At 43.9% G+C, this 18,999-nt stretch overlaps 1 protein-coding gene across 1 annotated transcript; it reads left to right on the top strand.

Moving 5' to 3' along the window:
- Positions 1 to 317: 317 nt before the first annotated feature.
- Positions 318 to 14,615, top strand: LOC309559263 (avidin-like). Its single transcript, XM_082262484.1, has 4 exons — positions 318 to 457; positions 3,379 to 3,589; positions 5,774 to 5,894; positions 14,505 to 14,615. Exons 1-4 carry the CDS (start codon positions 377 to 379, stop codon positions 14,545 to 14,547), a joined length of 456 nt encoding a protein of 151 aa, XP_082118610.1. The 5' UTR covers positions 318 to 376; the 3' UTR covers positions 14,548 to 14,615.
- The last annotated feature ends 4,384 nt before the right edge of the window (positions 14,616 to 18,999 follow it).

Raw genomic sequence — 18,999 nt, 5'->3', positions numbered from 1 at the left:
ATTGAGCTTTCATAAAAGGCATAACAGTGCAAAATGAGCCAACTCGGCTCAACCATACAGATAGAAGGCGGTACAGCATATGTGGAACATAAAATATGAAAACACGTATACAGATATCTATAAAAACAGGAATCAGAGAAAACCTTGCATTTTTTAAAAGAAAGTTTAGAGCAGTTATGACATTCAGGAAAAGAAAGATGTGGATTGATTAGCAAACTTTGGGGATTTTCTTAGAAGTAAAAAGTCACCATCATACAATACGTCATACAGTATTGGGCAAGGTGAGTGACAACTTCAGATATTGAGTCATCCAGTTGTATAAATACAGCAACACTGCTGAGCTCGGGAACTCAGATCCTGGAGAAGCACCTTGAGGATGAAGATCCCTGCAGCAGCACTCACTCTGGCTCTTCTGAGCTTCACTCTTTGTACCGGTGAACAGGTAAACTATAGAAGGGTATGCAGTTTTACCTCCTGTATTGAAATATTAGCATTGCTGGTATTCTGTCTGTGTATGATAATGCTACTCTGCTCTTCTTATCTATCTTAATTTGACAATGAATGTATGTAATTACAATGAACAAGTAGGAGAGTGTAGAGATGATGTAATACATTTTATTTGCAAACCAAGAAATGTAAAGTCTAAGCTCTGGTTAACACAGCTGCAACTTCTCATGCAACTTGCTGTGATGTGCGACACAGTAAGTCACATGACAAGTCAAAAAAATTGATTTCCGTGGGTGCCGTCTTAATTGCTGCGACTAAAGTGGCAGCGAAAAAAAAAAAAAATTCCTGCACTACTTTTTTTGTTTCTTTCTTGTGAAATGAATACCATAGACTGCAATGTTAAAGTCACAAAAGTCACAAGTTGTTTCTTTGTCTTGTCTTTGCGACGTTGACTGTGATTTTGAGAGGGTTTTATAAATTCAATATTATGTGTGAAAAATAAAAAAGTCAGCGCCAGTGGTTAAATATGAGCAATTTAGGTTAATAGGCATACATCTATAACATAAATACAAGAAAATAATCGCAGCACTTAATCAAATAATGAACATATAATAATTTATTGTACGTTCATTTTTTGACGAAGCGCCTCAATAATATGTGTCTTGTTATGTTTGCCATGAAAGTTGCATTGGAGTTGCAATGCAAAGTCGCACTGGAAGTCACATGACTTTGGGGTCACAGCCAGGGCTGCTGTTAGAAATTGCGGGGCCCCGTGCAGACTACCTGGCAGGGCCCCCCCCCCAAGAAAATATTAAAGATATATTTAGCTAAAATTACAACAAAATCACTATTATCAGACACAGATATAACATAACTCGCATAATTCCTGCTAAATCTAAAAAAAAAAAAAAAACTATGTTAAATAAAAAAGAAGATGAGAAAAATATACAGGCTGGGCAGTGGAAGCTCAGTGATCAGAGAGACAGAGAGAGAGAAACAAAGTTACAAATAAACTCCTGAGCAGAGATAAGTGCTGGGGGGGCTCACACAAGGGAGGGGATTAGTGAGGGACAACTGTCTCTTTCTCAACAGATAAAAGCTGATAGCAGGGAGAGGGACAGATCAGATGGAGGAAGATTTCTGTATTTGTTGTCCATCACTAATCCCCCTCTCTGTGTGGGCCCCTCTGTGTGCTCTGGGCCCCCTACAAGAGGGCTGGTGGTCCCCCCCTATCAGCGGCCCTGGTCACAGCAGTGTGAACAGAGCCCAAGGCTACATTCACACAGGTGGCCAGGCATGCATTGTTTGCTACGTTCAGAGACAGCTAAACGCCGCCTGGATGCAGCAACACTCTGTGCTATGGACACAAACTTTCCGATTAGCTGTGGCCAGTTTGTGTGCAGCCAGAACTCCGCAAATACGCCATCCCTGGATGCACTCTGTCTGCGTCCAGGATTGGTCAGAAGCTCTAGTCACCACTTAGACGACAACAGAAGAAGACAGCTGCTGATGTTCACACACAGGGTGTACTGGCACCATTTAGAACCACCAGTGAGAATCCACTAATTCTCCTCAGTGGCCGCCCCTATACGACCGTCTAAATGTAATCTAACTCCAGCCAACATTTGCTTTCTAGTTTTGGATAGGTTGGTAGGGAGTTAAAATTTCTGTCAAGTTTCTATTTCCCACTGTGACCCCACTGGGGAGATTAACGCTTGCTTCATGCCTCCTGTAATAAATTCCGGGAGAGCTTTGTCCTGACAGGAAATGAAGGAATATCTCCCTGATGGGGACACAGTGAAAATTTGAAGAGGTTCTAATACTTCTTCAGTATCCAAAACAAAAGAAAAATAAAAAGCTCAGAGGTAAATGAGGTCTCCATACCTATCTTAGCATGCAGATAAAAGCAGAGGCAGCAACTGGAATTCCTTTACAGAACTTAGAAGTTCTTATTGATAGCATTGTGTAACTTGTTGACATGACTGTAAATTGATTTATAAGCTTAAAAACCCTCGCACCAAAAATATATAGCATTACAACATCTTCCATGATTGTCGTCTCTGTATGTCTGTATCTGCCTGCAGTTATGCTGCTATCTATGTGGGCATCTCTTAAAGGAGAAGTATCGGCTTATAAAAAAAACAGGCATCTATACTCATCACCATGCTGCAATTTTTGATGTTGCAGCTGCCCCTGAGCCTGAGAACTGAGCGATCACTTTATCTTTGATCGCTCAGTTCTAGGTCAGCTCTGAACAGAGAGCAGTGACTGTCATTTATTGCTCTCCATTCTGCCCCTCAAGGGCAACATCTTCTCAACATCTGTTCAAAGTGCTGAATGTATAAAGCTTGTATGGGCGGATAGCTGAAATTACACTCTGCAGAGCTCATTGAGGAGAGCTCCGCGAGCCGATTGGAGGGAAGAGACAACCCCCCCCCCCTCCACACAGCTCCCAGGGAACATAGAGGAGGCTGTCAATCAGCTGGAGGTCCCCCCCCCCCGGTCACAATTTTACTCTTGGTGTCAGGAAAACCAGTCACAAGTTATTCATGCTGATAGCAGAGGAAGCAGACAAAAATGACACTTGGTGCTCTTAAATGAGACAAGTACACACTATAGAGGGATATGCTTTGTTCATATTTTATGTCTGAGGCGTAAAACCACTTTAATTCCTGTTTTATAAAACATTTTGAACTTTCCCTCATTTTTGTTCTTGATGACTATAGTCAAAAAGAGAGGGGTGACTCCCTGACTAGGACACAGACTAACATAAAAACTTACCAAAGAATCTAACCCATCCCTACTCTATAATGAAAAAAGTTTTACCTAGAGATGCACCTTATTTCTATTGCTATAATCTTTGTGGGCAGGTGTGGTCTGAATTTGAATCATTGAATACCACAAATGATTTACTCACTCTGTCTTCTTTAGGTTACACGATGCAACCTGGCTGGTCAGTGGAAGAATGATCTTGGCTCTAACATGACCATTGATACTGTCTCTGGAAATGGAAGGTTTTCAGGCAAATATCTGACAGCTGTATCTTCCACTAATAAAACAATTGTGGCATCTCCTCTGGTTGGGTATCAACAACTGACTGATCTTCCATCATTTGGATTCACAGTGAAGTGGCTTTTTACCAGTAAGTTTTATTTCATTAATGTTATTTTGTTAAAGAAGAACTTCACAAGGTAGTAAAAATATGTCAGCAGATGAATCTTCGCTGGGCTTTTCTCCTTAGGTGATGATCCGCTTCAGGTTGATCCTATATACCTAAAGCTGAGATCTGGGATAAGCAAATATTGTTTAATTCAAGAATTGTGTATTTTTACTTGAATCTGGGAGTGCTTTATGAATTTCTTCCAGTATTATGCAGTAACCTGGTGTGAAATTTTCCCTCTATGCAGAAGCTTCCTGTAATACAAACCAAATACTGCTGCTCTTTCAATGCAGGGAGATTGCTCTTGCATCCAATTCCTGTTCTGCAGGACTTATTGGATCCCCACCGCAACTCTACTCTCTGCTCTCTGCATGGACTGTGTGGCTGTGTGCAGTACAGTGAGGATGTTGATACTACCATTACAAGGTTATAACTGGGTTTTCAAAGGCATTTGGTGCACACTCCAAATACATGCTGGTAGATTAATTGGCTCATGTCTAAATTGGCCCTAGTATATATACATACAGTGGCTAAGATTATCTTAGGAAGCAGGCTGCGTTGGACCAGTTGCATGGATGAAGGAAGGCTTCAGGACTAGACATGTGCAATTCACATCCGTCCGGATCTAAATTCGGATTAATTTTTGGCTATTCAGATGTATTCAAATCTCCAAATGAAAATAGTTTTCCAAATTTTCAGAACAATTTGAATTTGGACAGATCAAACAATGATCGACCGATCTAAATTCTGTGTGAAGAATAGCTTGTTCTTATTAATTGATGAGTCATAAGTTATCAGCAGGATCCCCTGCTGACAGGTAAATGTTAATAGTATTGCCAGCAAATAAAAAAAAAAAAAAAAAACTGCACGGGGGTCCCCCCTCTATCCATACCAGGCCCTTCAGGTCTGGTATGGATTTTAAGGGGAGCTCCATGCCAAAATTAAAAAATAAATGGCTTTGGGCTTTTGGGTCCCCCCAAAATCCATGCCAGACTCTTATCTGAGTATGCAGGCCAGAAAAGGAGGGGGGGGGGTGGAGGTGAACGATACCAGGCCACATACCCTCAACATGGAGGGGGGGCTTTGGGGCAGGGGGGATCCCCCCAAAGCACCTTGTCCCCATGTTGATGTGGACAAGGACATCTTCACAACAACCCTGGCCTGGTGGTTGTGGGGATGTGGGGAGTAACTTAACGGAATCTGGAAGTCCCCTTTAACAAGATCCTGCCCCCAATGTGAATGAGTATGGGGTACATAGTACCCCTACTCATTATTCAAAAAGTGACAAAGTTAAAAAAAAACACAATACCAGTTTTGACAAGTCCTTTATTAAAAAAAAACATAAAAATGCCAACCCAAATGAAAAAAAAAAAAGCAAAAAAAATGCCACCCGCTGATTAGGACTTTTTCCATCCAGGGACACACCCGAATAACAGATAAACATAGGGGCGGGGGTTACCGGTAATGTAACGGGGTGACCCCGTCCCCATGTCTACCTCTCATTCTGTGAGTGTCATTATGGGCAGAGTATCCCCACTCCCAATGTTTAACTGTCATTCCGGAATTACACTCACCCAATGAGAGGTAGACATGGGGGGGCGGGGTCACCAGCTTACGTTTACCTGTCATTTGGCTGAATCCCTGGACAGGGACAGTTGTGTTTGGCGGGCAGCATTTTTATGTTTTTTTAATAAAGGACTTGTCAAAAACTGGTGTTGTGTTTTTATTAACTCCTTTAGCTATTTTTGTGAATGAGTAGGCGGTACTATGTATGGGGGGGGGGGTTCTCCCCCCCCCACCCCCCAAGGCACCTTGCCCCAATGTTGATGAGGATAAGGGCCTCTGCCCCGCAACCCTGGCCTGGTGATTGTGGGGATCTGTGGGTGGGGGGCTTATCGGAATCTGAAAGCCCCCTATTACAAGGGGGCCCCCAGATCCAGTAAATGGACCCAATAACTTATGTTGAATATTACTGGCCTGCAAAACTAAATCATGTAGCTAGAATAGCAGTCTTGAACTCCACAAAAACAGGTCAGTCTAGGTGAATGCTCCTCATGATGTGAAAGGTTAAACACAGAAAGCCTAAAAGAAGGTCTCACACATTGACTTCATTATTTTTTTTATTGAAAACTTTTTTTTTTTAATCACAAGTCTGTTCCTTTACAGATTCTATCACAGTGTTCACAGGTCAGTGTTTCTTGGATAAGACTGGGCAGCAAGTTCTTCAAACCTCCTGGCTTTTGAGATCAGAGACTCAGGATCTTCAGAATAACTGGTCGCAAACAAGGTATGGAGGCATGATGACATGAAGTTGCACTACTGACTTAGGCCGGCCATACACAGTTTGAACCTCTGCCAGTTCAGCAGGAACCAGCAAGAAGCTGCTAGCGATAATCACTGTATTCTCCACCCCTGTCCCCCCCACCAGGAGAAGACAAGTGCTGATTCCCCTGTCAACACTGTCAGTCTTGATGGGGGATTCGTGGTTGCAGAAAATAAATTTGCACCGTGCATGGCGAGCCATAGGGCATATCCAAGCTCTGGCTAACTAACCAGTTGCATTATTTTAGTAAGAACAAAGCTCCGCACATCAGTTTTCATACAAGAAAGGCTTTACAAGTAACAAAGGGAACAAATAGGTTGTGTACATTAGAGTAGAAGATAGTGTGATAGTGCTCAATAGGCTACAGAAATGAATCCCTACCAGCAAACGTAGCGATAACCCCCAGAGAGGCCGTTGGCCTGCTCAATTTTCAGGTTCAAAAGCACACCAACAAAACTCAGGCTCAGTCTGGGGAGGTCTTTTGAATAGGGTTGAGCGGACACCTAGATGTCCGTGTTCGACGGGTTCGGCCGAACTTTAAAAAAAAGTCCGGGTCCGTGTCCCGGACTTTTACCGAACTTTTCCCGGACACCGAACCCCATTGAAGTCAATGGGGACCCGAACTTTAAGGCACTAAAATGGCTCTAAAACACCAAAGGAAAGGGCTAGAGTGCTGCAAATGGCAGCAAAACGTAATTAAGAGCATGGCAAGTGCTCTGCAAACAAATGTGGATAGGGAAATAACTTAAAACAACAAAAAAAAACAGAAAAATAAAACAATGTTCTTCTTCATCTCTGAAGGACGAGGCCCATATGGAGTAGGAGGGAGGTTGAGGTGGTGGTGGATGTGGCGGTGACATAGGCGTGCGCACAGGGTGTGCTGGGTGTGCCTGGGCACACCCTAATCACCTAGGGCACATAGCATTGCCAGTGAGGAGATGGGAAAGATCTCCCTGGGACCTGCTCTGCTCTATTTCTCCTTGCCTACAGGTACATGGCCCCGATACATTACTCTCCCTGCTGGCAAACACATGCATGTGTATTTCAACTTTGGGGTGCACACCTTAATGCAATAGGCTGCGCACACCTATGGGCGGTGTAGGTGGAAGCGGCGGTGGAGGAGGACCAGGGCCGGATTAACAGCATCATGGGCTTGGTGCTGAGGATTTTGAAGGGCCTTAAGGGCCGTGCCTTGCCATGCACCCAGAGGAGGAAGGGTGCAGCCATGCATGCCTAATTCAACATGGGATGCTGTCTCTGAAGCCCATAAACACATCCATGCATCGCCAACTGTCCCTCCTTGTCCGGCCTTCACGCTGTGTGGGGAGGTTCTGAGGGTGCTGCCTGGGGAAGCGAGCATAGAAGCCAGACTTCTGTGTTTACAAGTGACAGAAGAGCGGTAACAGTGAATATGGCCAACCCGGGGCCTATATAAAAGGTAGGGGCCTGGAGCTGCAGCTCCAATAGCCCCTACATTAATCTGGCCCTGAGGAGGAGGACGAGGTAGCCAACACTGCTTCTTTTCAAAAATTTTAAATGAGGGTACACCCCAAAAGAGTGAGAAAGAGCAAAAATGGAACAATGGGTGGGTAAGGTCGGTATCCATTCTGAGGTGCTGGCGGTGCCCTGGTTGCGTTGGCGACCTCCTCCTCCTCCTCCTCTGCCTTGTGCTTCCACTGTGGCCCCGCTGTCAGATGGGAATGCCAGCAGCATGGCGTCTACCAGCGTGCGCTTGTACTCGCGCATCTTGCGATCGCGCTCCAGTGAGTGAATTAAGGACGGTACGTTGTCCTTGTAACGGGGATCCAGCAGCGTGGCCACCCAGTAATCAGCACAAGTTAGAATGTGGGCAACTCGGCGGTCGTTGTGGAGACACTGCAGCATGTAATCGCTCATGTGTGCCAGGCTGCCCAGAGGCAACGAAAGGCTGTCCTCTGTGGGAGGTGTATCGTCCGTGTCCTCTGTATCCCCCCAGCCACGCACCAGTGATGGCCATGAGCTGGCCTGGGTGCCACCCTGCTGTGAACATGGTTCCATCTCCTCCTCCAGCTCCTCCTCCTCCTCATCCTCCTCATCCTCCAGAACTGTGCCCCTGCTGGACAATTGCGTCCCTGGCGTTTGCGTGTGCAGGAACCCACCCTCGGAGCCCCTTGCGAATGACTGCCCTGAAAGCCTTGGAAATGTTACCTCTTCATCCTCCTCCTCCTCCTCATCCTGTGCCACATCCTCTTCCATCATCGCCCGAATTGTTTTTTCAAGGAGGCATAGAAGTGGGATAGTTAAGCTGAGAACGGCGTCATTGCCACTGGCCATGTTGGTGGAGTACTCAAAACAGCGCAACAAGGCACACAGGTCTCGCATGGAGGCCCAGTTAAATTAAATAGCGGAATAGAAAATATGATCCAAAAAAAGTGTATGTATATCACACGTACACAACCACACTAGGCCCCAATTACTATTGTTTGTACCCCTAAAAGGCTAGATGAGGAGTAGGGGGGGTATGGAACAGGCAGCACCCTCAAACCTTCAGAAGTATGAGATGAACCCCAACAACTTGGAAAGGTGGATCTCTCTCACACGTACCAACACAGACTATCCCCCAATTTAACTGATCCCCAAAGGTTTTTGATTAAATAGCGGAATAGAAAATATGATCCAAAAAAAGTGTATGTATATCACACGTACACAACCACACTAGGCCCCAATTACTATTGTTTGTACCCCTAAAAGGCTAGGAGTAGGGGGAGTATGGAACAGGCAGCACCCTCAAACCTTCAGAAGTATGAGATGAACCCCAACAACTTGGAAAGGTGGATCTCTCTCACACGTACCAACACAGACTATCCCCCAATTTAACTGATCCCCAAAGGTTTTTGATTAAATAGCGGAATAGAAAATATGATCCAAAAAAAGTGTATGTATATCACACGTACACAACCACACTAGGCCCCAATTACTATTGTTTGTACCCCTAAAAGGCTAGATGAGGAGTAGGGGGGGTATGGAACAGGCAGCACCCTCAAACCTTCAGAAGTATGAGATGAACCCCAACAACTTGGAAAGGTGGATCTCTCTCACACGTACCAACACAGACTATCCCCCAATTTAACTGATCCCCAAAGGTTTTTGATTAAATAGCGGAATAGAAAATATGATCCAAAAAAAGTGTATGTATATCACACGTACACAACCACACTGGGCCCCAATTACTATTGTTTGTACCCCTAAAAGGCTAGATGAGGAGTAGGGGGAGTATGGAACAGGCAGCACCATCAAACCTTCAGAAGTATGAGATGAACCCCAACAACTTGGAAAGGTGGATCTCTCTCACACGTACCAACACAGACTATCCCCCAATTTAACTGATCCCCAAAGGTTTTTGATTAAATAGCGGAATAGAAAATATGATCCAAAAAAAGTGTATGTATATCACACGTACACAACCACACTAGGCCCCAATTACTATTGTTTGTACCCCTAAAAGGCTAGATGAGGAGTAGGGGGGGTATGGAACAGGCAGCACCCTCAAACCTTCAGAAGTATGAGATGAACCCCAACAACTTGGAAAGGTGGATCTCTCTCACACGTACCAACACAGACTATCCCCCAATTTAACTGATCCCCAAAGGTTTTTGATTAAATAGCGGAATAGAAAATATGATCCAAAAAAAGTGTATGTATATCACACGTACACAACCACACTAGGCCCCAATTACTATTGTTTGTACCCCTAAAAGGCTAGGAGTAGGGGGAGTATGGAACAGGCAGCACCCTCAAACCTTCAGAAGTATGAGATGAACCCCAACAACTTGGAAAGGTGGATCTCTCTCACACGTACCAACACAGACTATCCCCCAATTTAACTGATCCCCAAAGGTTTTTGATTAAATAGCGGAATAGAAAATATGATCCAAAAAAAGTGTATGTATATCACACGTACACAACCACACTAGGCCCCAATTACTATTGTTTGTACCCCTAAAAGGCTAGATGAGGAGTAGGGGGAGTATGGAACAGGCAGCACCCTCAAATCTTCAGAAGTATGAGATTGTGTTCACTGTACCCCACAAAGATTGAGTTCACTGCACCCCACAATGATTGTGTTCACTGCACCCCACAAAGATTGTGTTCACTGCACCTCACAAAGATTGTGTTCACTGTACCCCCCAAAGATTGTGTTCACTGCACCCCACAAAGATTCTGTTCACTGTACCCCACAAAGATTGTGTTCACTGCACCCTAAAAGGATGTTGTTCACTGCACCCCACAAAGATTGTGTTCACTGCACCCTAAAAGGATGTTGTTCACTGCACCCCAAAAAGATTGTGTTCACTGTACCCCCCCAAAGATTGTGTTCACTGCACCCCACAAAGATTGTGTTCACTGCACCCCAAAAAGATTGTGTTCACTGTACCCCCCAAAGATTGTGTTCACTGCACCCCAAAAAGATTGTGTTCACTGTACCCCCCAAAGATTGTGTTCACTGCACCCCACAAAGATTCTGTTCACTGTACCCCACAAAGATTGTGTTCACTGCACCCCAAAAAGATTGTGTTCACTGTACCCCCCCAAAGATTGTGTTCACTGCACCCCACAAAGTTTCTGTTCACTGCACCCCACAAAGGATTTTGTTCACTGCACCCCAAAAAGATTGTGTTCACTGCACCCCAAAAAGGATTTTGATCACTGCACCCCAAAAAGGATGTTGTTCACTGCACCCCAAAAATGATTTTGTTCACTCCACCCCAAAAAGATTGTGTTCACTGCACCCCACAAAGATTGTGTTCACTGCACCCCAAAAAGATTGTGTTCACTGTACCCCCCAAAGATTGTGTTCACTGCACCCCACAAAGATTCTGTTCACTGTACCCCACAAAGATTGTGTTCACTGCACCCCAAAAAGATTGTGTTCACTGCACCCCAAAAAGGATGTTGTTCACTGCACCCCAAAAAGAATGTTGTTCACTCCACCCCAAAAAGATTGTGTTCACTGCACCCCACAAAGATTGTGTTCACTGCACCCCAAAAAGATTGTGTTCACTGCACCCCAAAAATGATTTTGTTCACTGCACCCCAAAAAGGATTTTGTTCACTGCACCCCAAAAAGGATGTTGTTCACTCCACCCCAAAAAGATTGTGTTCACTGCACCCCAAAAAGATTGTGTTCACTGCACCCCACAAAGGATTTTGTTCACTGCACCCCAAAAAGATTGTGTTCACTGCACCCCAAAAAGGATGTTGTTCACTGCACCCCAAAAAGGATTTTGTTCACTGCACCCCAAAAAGATTGTGTTCACTGCACCCCACAAAGGATTTTGTTCACTGCACCCCACAAAGATTGTGTTCACTGCACACCAAAAAGGATTGTGTTCACTGCAGCCCAAAAAGATTGTGTGCACTGCACCCCAAAAAGATTGTGTTCACTGCAGCCCAAAAAGATTGTGTTCACTGCAGCTCACACACAGAAAAATGGATGTGGATCACTGACACCTGCCTATCTCCAATCCCACACCACACAGCAATATCGATTGTAGTTTGTAGAACACAGTTTCCCTAAAATTCAGCAGACTCTGTCCCTAACAGGATTGAGAAGAGATCGTAGATCAGGATTGAGTGCAGATTCACCCCACCCCCCACACAGCAATATCGATTGTAGTTTGTAGAAGACACTGACCCTATAATTCAGCAGACTCTATCCCTAAAATGCCTACAACTCGCCCTGCCTAAACACTCCGACCTGTCCCTCAATTCTATCCGGACACAAATGTTTTTTTCCTGCCTATCTTTCCCTAATCAGCAGCCAGCACATTGATGTGTGCTCTGTCCCTTAGCTAAGCAGCAGAATGACGCTGCTGCGGCGGCTGCCTCGAACTTATAAAGACTTGGTCACATGCTTCAGACGGCCAATCACAGCTACTAAGACATTTGCAGGCATGGCTGGGATGGCTTAAGGCACACCAGTTAAACGATTGTTGATTGGCTGTTGAAAGCCCGCCATGAAAAGAGCGCCAAAGCATGCAAAACCCGGAAATAAAACGACCGAACACGGATTTTTACCCGAACATACAGTAAAGTGTCCGTGTCCGTGTTCGGGTAAAAAAAATCCAATTATTCGGTACGAACACGAATAATACAGTCCGTGTTCGCTCAACACTACTTTTGAAGATTTACTTTGAATATTAAACAAATTCAGGAAGAAGCCTTAAGGGTGCATGATACCGAAAGACATGTAAATCGTAGTAACAGCTTCTTGAAAAATATTGTTCCAGCAGTATATTTGACCCTTCAGTAGCAGCCTCAAAAATAATGCAGAAGAAAGAGGGGACAGTCAGTCAGTCTGAGACCCTATGTGAGCAGTCACAGCCCTTATGTACCAATCTCTGGCGTCTCTTCCTTAGTGAGAAGTTCTGTATCTTTAGGTAAAAGTCACACACCTCTGAAGCCCAGCTATAACAGACAAGTTTCCTTTGGCAAGTTTTCTTAGGTACATCTTCCTTGAGGCCCTCGGCCATAACACCTGCTGAGACCCAGCAGCAGTAACATCTCTTGGACACACACACGTGCCCCAGTTCCCCCCTCCCAGGGTAAAAGGCCCAGAGGAAGAGTACTCTGATCAGATCCTCCCAAATATTTATCTTCTCACCGGCTCTCAGGCAATCACCCAGACTCCCAGGGCTAGAGTCAAACAAGAGATAGAGTTTGGGTACATCATTTATCATTTTCTCATTTATGGTATTCTTTAGTAATACAACATTTGTGCATTAATGCTCCATATTAAGTTGATGGTAATTTCTTTGAATACACTCAGTCGTAAGACTACAGGGACAGTAATGAACTGCAGCAAACGTTAGGCTCTATCTTCATTGTCTTTATTATGCCTAAACTTGGGGGGGGGGGCACATTTAAACAGAAGCAGTATGGCTGTTTTGGTAAATAAAAAAGCACATTTATAAAGCACAGTTTGTGGTTTACAAAATGTCAATTGTACCAGCTTCTGGAGCATAATGGCGAAGCATATCGGAAATTAAAGTCACCAAGGTCACCAATCACCAACTTCTCTGCTGCAGACAGAAGTCTGTGGAAGATTGGAGTCTACACACCACAGTCTGCATTTTATATGTAGCATCCTCCTAGGTAGGTTGCTGGAATGTTAGGTACATTTAATTTTTTTGTCTCCTCTGTAATCAGTGGAGCAGTTGTTGATTTCTTTTGGCTGTTCTGGGTTACACAGGCTGCAAATTTGATTGCTCTCCCCTGCCTTCCAGAAAGTTCTGGAACATAGGAGTGGAGAAATTGGCAGTATGAATATTTATGGTGCTGCAGCCAATCCCTGGTGAGGTGTGCCCAGAAGGTGGCGAGAAGCACATAAATAGTCTGAGTTGTAGAACAGCAGTGTCTTCAAGGGATTCCACCTGTTCAAATGGGGGTTGGCTACCCCTACCTCCAGCCTTTCTTCTGTTTAAAGCAGCTGTTAATCAAGGTCCCAGCTGTGGCAGAGCTGTGTTGCCTAAATCCGAAAGGTACTGGACACCCTAAAGCTTCACCTAAGGATTCAGTCCACATAGCCTTACTGGCAGGTATCTGGAATAAGCTGAATTGGCACAGCTACTCCCCTGGTCTTGAGAGTACTACTTTGTTGCAATATTCAAGTGACTGTGTACTATAGGGATTGCTGAGCCTTGTAGTTCTTCTCCTGAGAGGTATATACAGACCAGTCTCCTCTAGTTTTGTGGAAAGACTTTGAGCTATGTAGTTCCTCTCCTGAGAGGTACATACATTAGTCTACTCTCATTTCTTGTGGGAGAACTGTCTTTGAAAGGTGGGTCCAGTAGTTTCCCTCTTGAGGAGTACATACCTCCTGCCTCTACTAGTCTCTCACAGGAAGATGGTGTTCTGAGCTGAACAGAAGAGCCGTTCCTAAAGTTTGCAACATAGATAGGAGTGTCCTCTTGTTTCTGTTAGTGGTTCTGGAGTATCTCATACTACCCTACACCCCCATCCAAGTTATTCAACAATAAAACCACAAAAGACATCCATTAGACTACTCTATGTGTCAGTGTGCATGGACTGTGCTCTCTGTGTGCCGTCAGCCTCTGCATTAGTGAGGGAGAACTTTGGTCATCATCATCATCATCTGTGCTGCTGCGATCAGGAGGAGTGTAGTCACTGTTCTTGAATCCTCATCAGCCAGCGAACCTTTCAGAGTAGAGCCACCTAAGAACAGAGAATAAAATGTGGGTCATGATGTGCGTACTGCAGCATAACATAATTGAGAGTCAATAATGATATCTGCTCTCCATGATAAATATGCTCCTTGGAAAATAAAAGTGATTATAATGACCTGAACCACAAATTCCATCCAGGAGGGTCACTGGTTTGGTGGGCCTGTGATGTAAACCACTTTTACCCCTATGTCTACACAAAAATTGCATTTTCCTGAGTATTGTATGGGCATGGTTCTTTCTTATTACCTACCCTTGTATGTCTCACATGAAGCTGATGTTCACACATGAGATATAGAATTTTAATTCACATATTAACAGCTGACTGGAAAATTATTATTTTTTTTTTCAGAGTTGGATATAATATATTTTACCCACTGAAGAAAATAAACTGAAGGAAAGCATTATTCACCTTCTCCACCACAACTTCAAATCTCTATAAAAGTCTGAAATGCTTGAATAAGTTAAATTAGTAAAGTTTCTTTATTCATTAAATTCCTAAATGATTTGCTTTTCTGCACGTTATGAATCCTTATGTCTTACATGAACACTCAGTCAAGTTACAAAGAGATCAAATGTACAAAATAATGTATAATGATGAGATGGGCATTGCCAGATTAGGCCAGTGTGAGCTATATTGGGCTAGATTGCATAGATTTGAAGTGTAGGACTATGAAGTAGGAAAAAGAATCCTGTGCTCCAATGTACATATATATATTTGCAAATTTCACATAAAACATTTTAAAAATATTGTATTTATTATGAATGCATAACTTATAAAAACTCTGAAAAGACTATACATTCTTTTTTAAAATGAAGCTCTCAGCTCACAATGAAAGCTGCAGTCTCAGTTGCAGACGTTCACAAATATTTGTGAAAGTCATTAATATGTGGAGAATTATGCAACTGAGACCTGTTTTCAATATGCTGTGAGAAGTACAGTAGGTTTCAGTTTTTTCTAAAACTGAATGTTTTTATGGACCCAAATTTCCCATCTGTGCCCACCATTTTCTAATTCTAAATGTATTATGTAAACATATCATAACAGACATACCAAGTGATCTCCTTCTAAAAATGTTAGCTGCCGGCTGTTATGTAGACTCTCTGGCTTAGCTACTTTCTCTGTGTTCAGGCTGGAAAAAGTAAAGTTAGAACCTCAAATCTCTCAAACAGAACTGAAATCAGGTTTAAATCAGATAGTTTTATTGAAGTTGTTTTTGTCATTACCTTATAATTTCCACAACTGTGGGACAAAAGAGATATTTGCCCATTGTAGTGTTGCAAGCAGTATAGGCTAAAAGCCTATGGAAAACGCTTCTAAAAGCGCGTTTTAGAACTGCTTTTTCCTGGCATCAGAACTGGCTTTGCAGTTAATTTTTTTCAAATGCCCTGTGTGCATGAGGCCTAAGGAACAGGGAATCAGGGAAAAGAAATGAGAATGAATACTCTCTACCAGACACACACACACACACATATATATTATGTCATTGTGAATGATGGGTTTCATTTCCTAGTGTATTGCACAAAGATCAATAAAATAATATATTTCCCTCATACTTGTTTACATGTGTATTACTTAATGTGAGTAAGAGCACTGGGTTGGAGACAGGTGCAAACTTAATTTGATAAAAGGTATGTGAAATACTAGGTTGGGCTGGGGGTCAGGTCTTGGTATTGCAACCGGTTTTCTCATAATTTAGGAATTTTGAGGGCATCCCCTGTGTTGATAATAATACTACTACAAAATATGATTTTCCCACTGCAGCCAGAGGTTCTGGGCTGAATCTTATTTATTTCTGCCATTCAGCAAAATCCTAGTGGGAAAAATGTGAACTGAACATGGGTTGTGTCTGCATCTGACGCTCATGCCTAGTTTGCACCCTCCCAAATGCAGAGTGGCATGATGTGAGGTGCCCAGAGCATGTGACATACCCTGGATATGCCACTGGTTCTTTTGCCAAGGCAAACAGCAGGGGCAATATTGGACACTCTTGTCTTGTGCATCTGCCCAGAGTAAACAAATTAGACAAGGTACCATTAACCACTTCCCGCCCGCCCTATTACAGATTGACGGGGGGAAGGTGGTTACGTTATCCTGACCCGCTGTCATATGATGTCGGCAGGATAATGCGCTCTGCGAGACCCCGGGGGGCACGCAGAGCGGCAATTGGTGCTGCAGTGTGTCACTCTGACACACCGCATCTCTGATCTTGGTAAAGAGCCTACTGAGGTAGGCTCTATACCATGTGACCAGCTGTGTCTAATCACAGCTGGTCACATAGTAAATAGGAAGAGCAGTTGATCGGCTTTCCTCAGTTCATGCCTGACAAGCACGAGTAGAGGAGAGCCGATCCGCGGCTCTCCTCACAGGGGGGGTCTGCACTGGTAATCAGAGCATTGATTACCAGTGCCCACCATTGCCATCTATCAGTGCTGCCCACCAGTGCCCATCATTGCCATCTATCAGTGCGGCCTACCAGTGCCCATTATTTCCCACCAGTTCCCCCTATCAGTGCCCACCAATACTACCTATCAGTGTCAGTCAGTGCTGCATATCAGTGCTGCCTATCAGTGCTGCATATTAGTGCCACCCCATCAGTGCCTCCTCATCAGTGCCTGTCAGTGCAGCCTCATCAGTGAAGGAAAAAACGTATCTATTTACAAACTTTTATAACAAACAAAAAAACTTTTTTTTTTTTTTTTCAAACTTTTCGGTCCACCAAAAAAGAAAAAACCTTGCGGTAATCAAATACTAATAAAAGAAAGCTTTATTTGTGGGAAAAAAATGACATAAATTTGGTTTAGGTACAGTGTTGCATGACCGCGCAATTGTTATTCAAAATGCAACAGCGCTAAAAGCTGAAAATTGGCCTGGGCAGGAAGGGGGTGTAAGTGCCCTGTATTGAAGTGGTTAATCTGCATATAAGCTGTGGGGGAGGGGGGGTGAATAGTGTGTTTAAATCAAGCTAATTTAATTTGTTTCTAAATCCAATTTTTTTTTTTATAAATAAACCCGAGGTACGTCCACTTTAAACTACTAGGAACAAACATCTAAATTTCATGGCTGTAGATCTAGACAGAATAAACCCTGCTTGGTCTGGTTGTATTAGGTTATGAACAATGTATTACAGGCAGGTGGACATACTGGCAGGTGGCTATTTTATTTATTTATTACAGATACTTATTAGGGATGAGCTTGGAGTTCGAGTCGAAGCTAAGTTTGACTCGAACATCGGTCGTTCGATCGTTCGATCGTTCGTAGAATGACAAACAAATGTGCTTCTTCGCGGTAAATTCGAGAATCCCATAATGAACTGCACGAGCGGCGCGCTTGCAGCACGGTATGTAATTAGCCAAAGCATGCACCCTGACCTCATGCTTTGGCCAATCAAATAATCTCTGCCATGATTGGACTAAACATAATGGACTAGGTGGGACTTTAAGTGAGACCCAAGCATGTGGTGCCCGGCGTCTCCATCCCTATAACAAGAAAAAAAATGAGGTTGAAGGATTATAAGAGGTGCATGGAAGCCAGCCAGCCCCCAGTCTTATGTACTCACCCTCCAGTCTGTCACCAACCAAGTAGGCCTGTCTCTTGATATAAAGAACAGGGGTTTAGTTGACACACATTTGCAAACGCATGTGAAAGCTGCAGAGCCACTTCACGGCACCCTGTTAAATCTGCAGTCCTAACACTCCTAATTTAGTGTCTTCACACTGAAAGCACATGGCTGCTAATGGATGGAAGGGGGGAACAGGTGAGAGGGAGACAGCCCAACCTCCCCCAACCCACCCTCATCCATGACTGGCTGTTGTCTCAAAACTCAAATAACTAAGTTGTAATGATGGTACAAACTGGAAAGGACCAGCTGAGAAGCATTACACCTCCATCCCCTTGGTGGATGCAGTATAAAGACATATAGGGATTTTATATATGGGGCATGGCCAGTAAAGCACAATGCCTTTCAATCCCTAATTTCCTATTTGGGACTTTGTGTGAGACAAGCAGGTCATGCTATTGGTCTCCATCCCTGTATACGGAAAAGTAAGGTCAAATCAGATTGCATCCACTAAAAACGCAGGCTGCCTTTAGCCAATCATGGATCGGGGCCAAGTACACGCCCCACACTACATAAAGGGTGCCCGCGCAGCCACAGCGTGTAGTGTGATTGTGCAGGCGAGGAGACGGGGAGAGGGATGACTGTGAGGCAGGGAGAGAGTAGCTTTTTTTGGAGTTTGTCAGACAGCGCAGAGAGACATTCCTAGCAGTGTAGGGAGGGCCAGGAACGTGTTTCAGGCAGGGAGAGATTTGTTTCTTTACATTTTGTCAGTAAGAGAGTATTGTTCATTGGTCACTTGGGTTCATCCTAAAAGCATCACAGATCTTCTATAGGATTATAGATTACATCAGATATCAGTGAGAATATTGTTCATCGGTCACTTGGGTACATCCTATAAGCATCAGAGATCTTCTATAGGATTATAGATTACATCATATATCAGTGAGAGTATTGTTCATCGGTCACTTGGGTACATCCTATAAGCATCACAGATCTTCTATAGGATTATAGATCTGTGTGTTCATTGTGAAAAGTTGTGGTCACAGTCGACATAGTGCATCCTCCGCAAGCGGGGCACGCCCATTCTTTATTTCCGGTGCAGCCCATGCTATCCTCATCCTCCTAGTCCTCTGACACCGACGCTCACAGTAGTTTGCCTTCCACCACAGCTGCCAAAGCGGCCTGTTCCCCAGGCTCCTTCTCCACAGCTACGCCTTCTGTCGCCCCACCATCATGCATGGAGGAGTCACCGGAAGTATTCGATTATAGTGTCAGTGACCTGCTCCT

This window comes from Pelophylax lessonae (assembly GCF_965119305.1).
Source record: "Pelophylax lessonae genome assembly, chromosome: 1".
Lineage (NCBI taxonomy): Eukaryota > Metazoa > Chordata > Amphibia > Anura > Ranidae > Pelophylax > Pelophylax lessonae.
The sequence above is the reverse complement of the archived record's forward strand: the minus strand, read 5'-3'. Positions and strand labels throughout refer to the sequence as shown.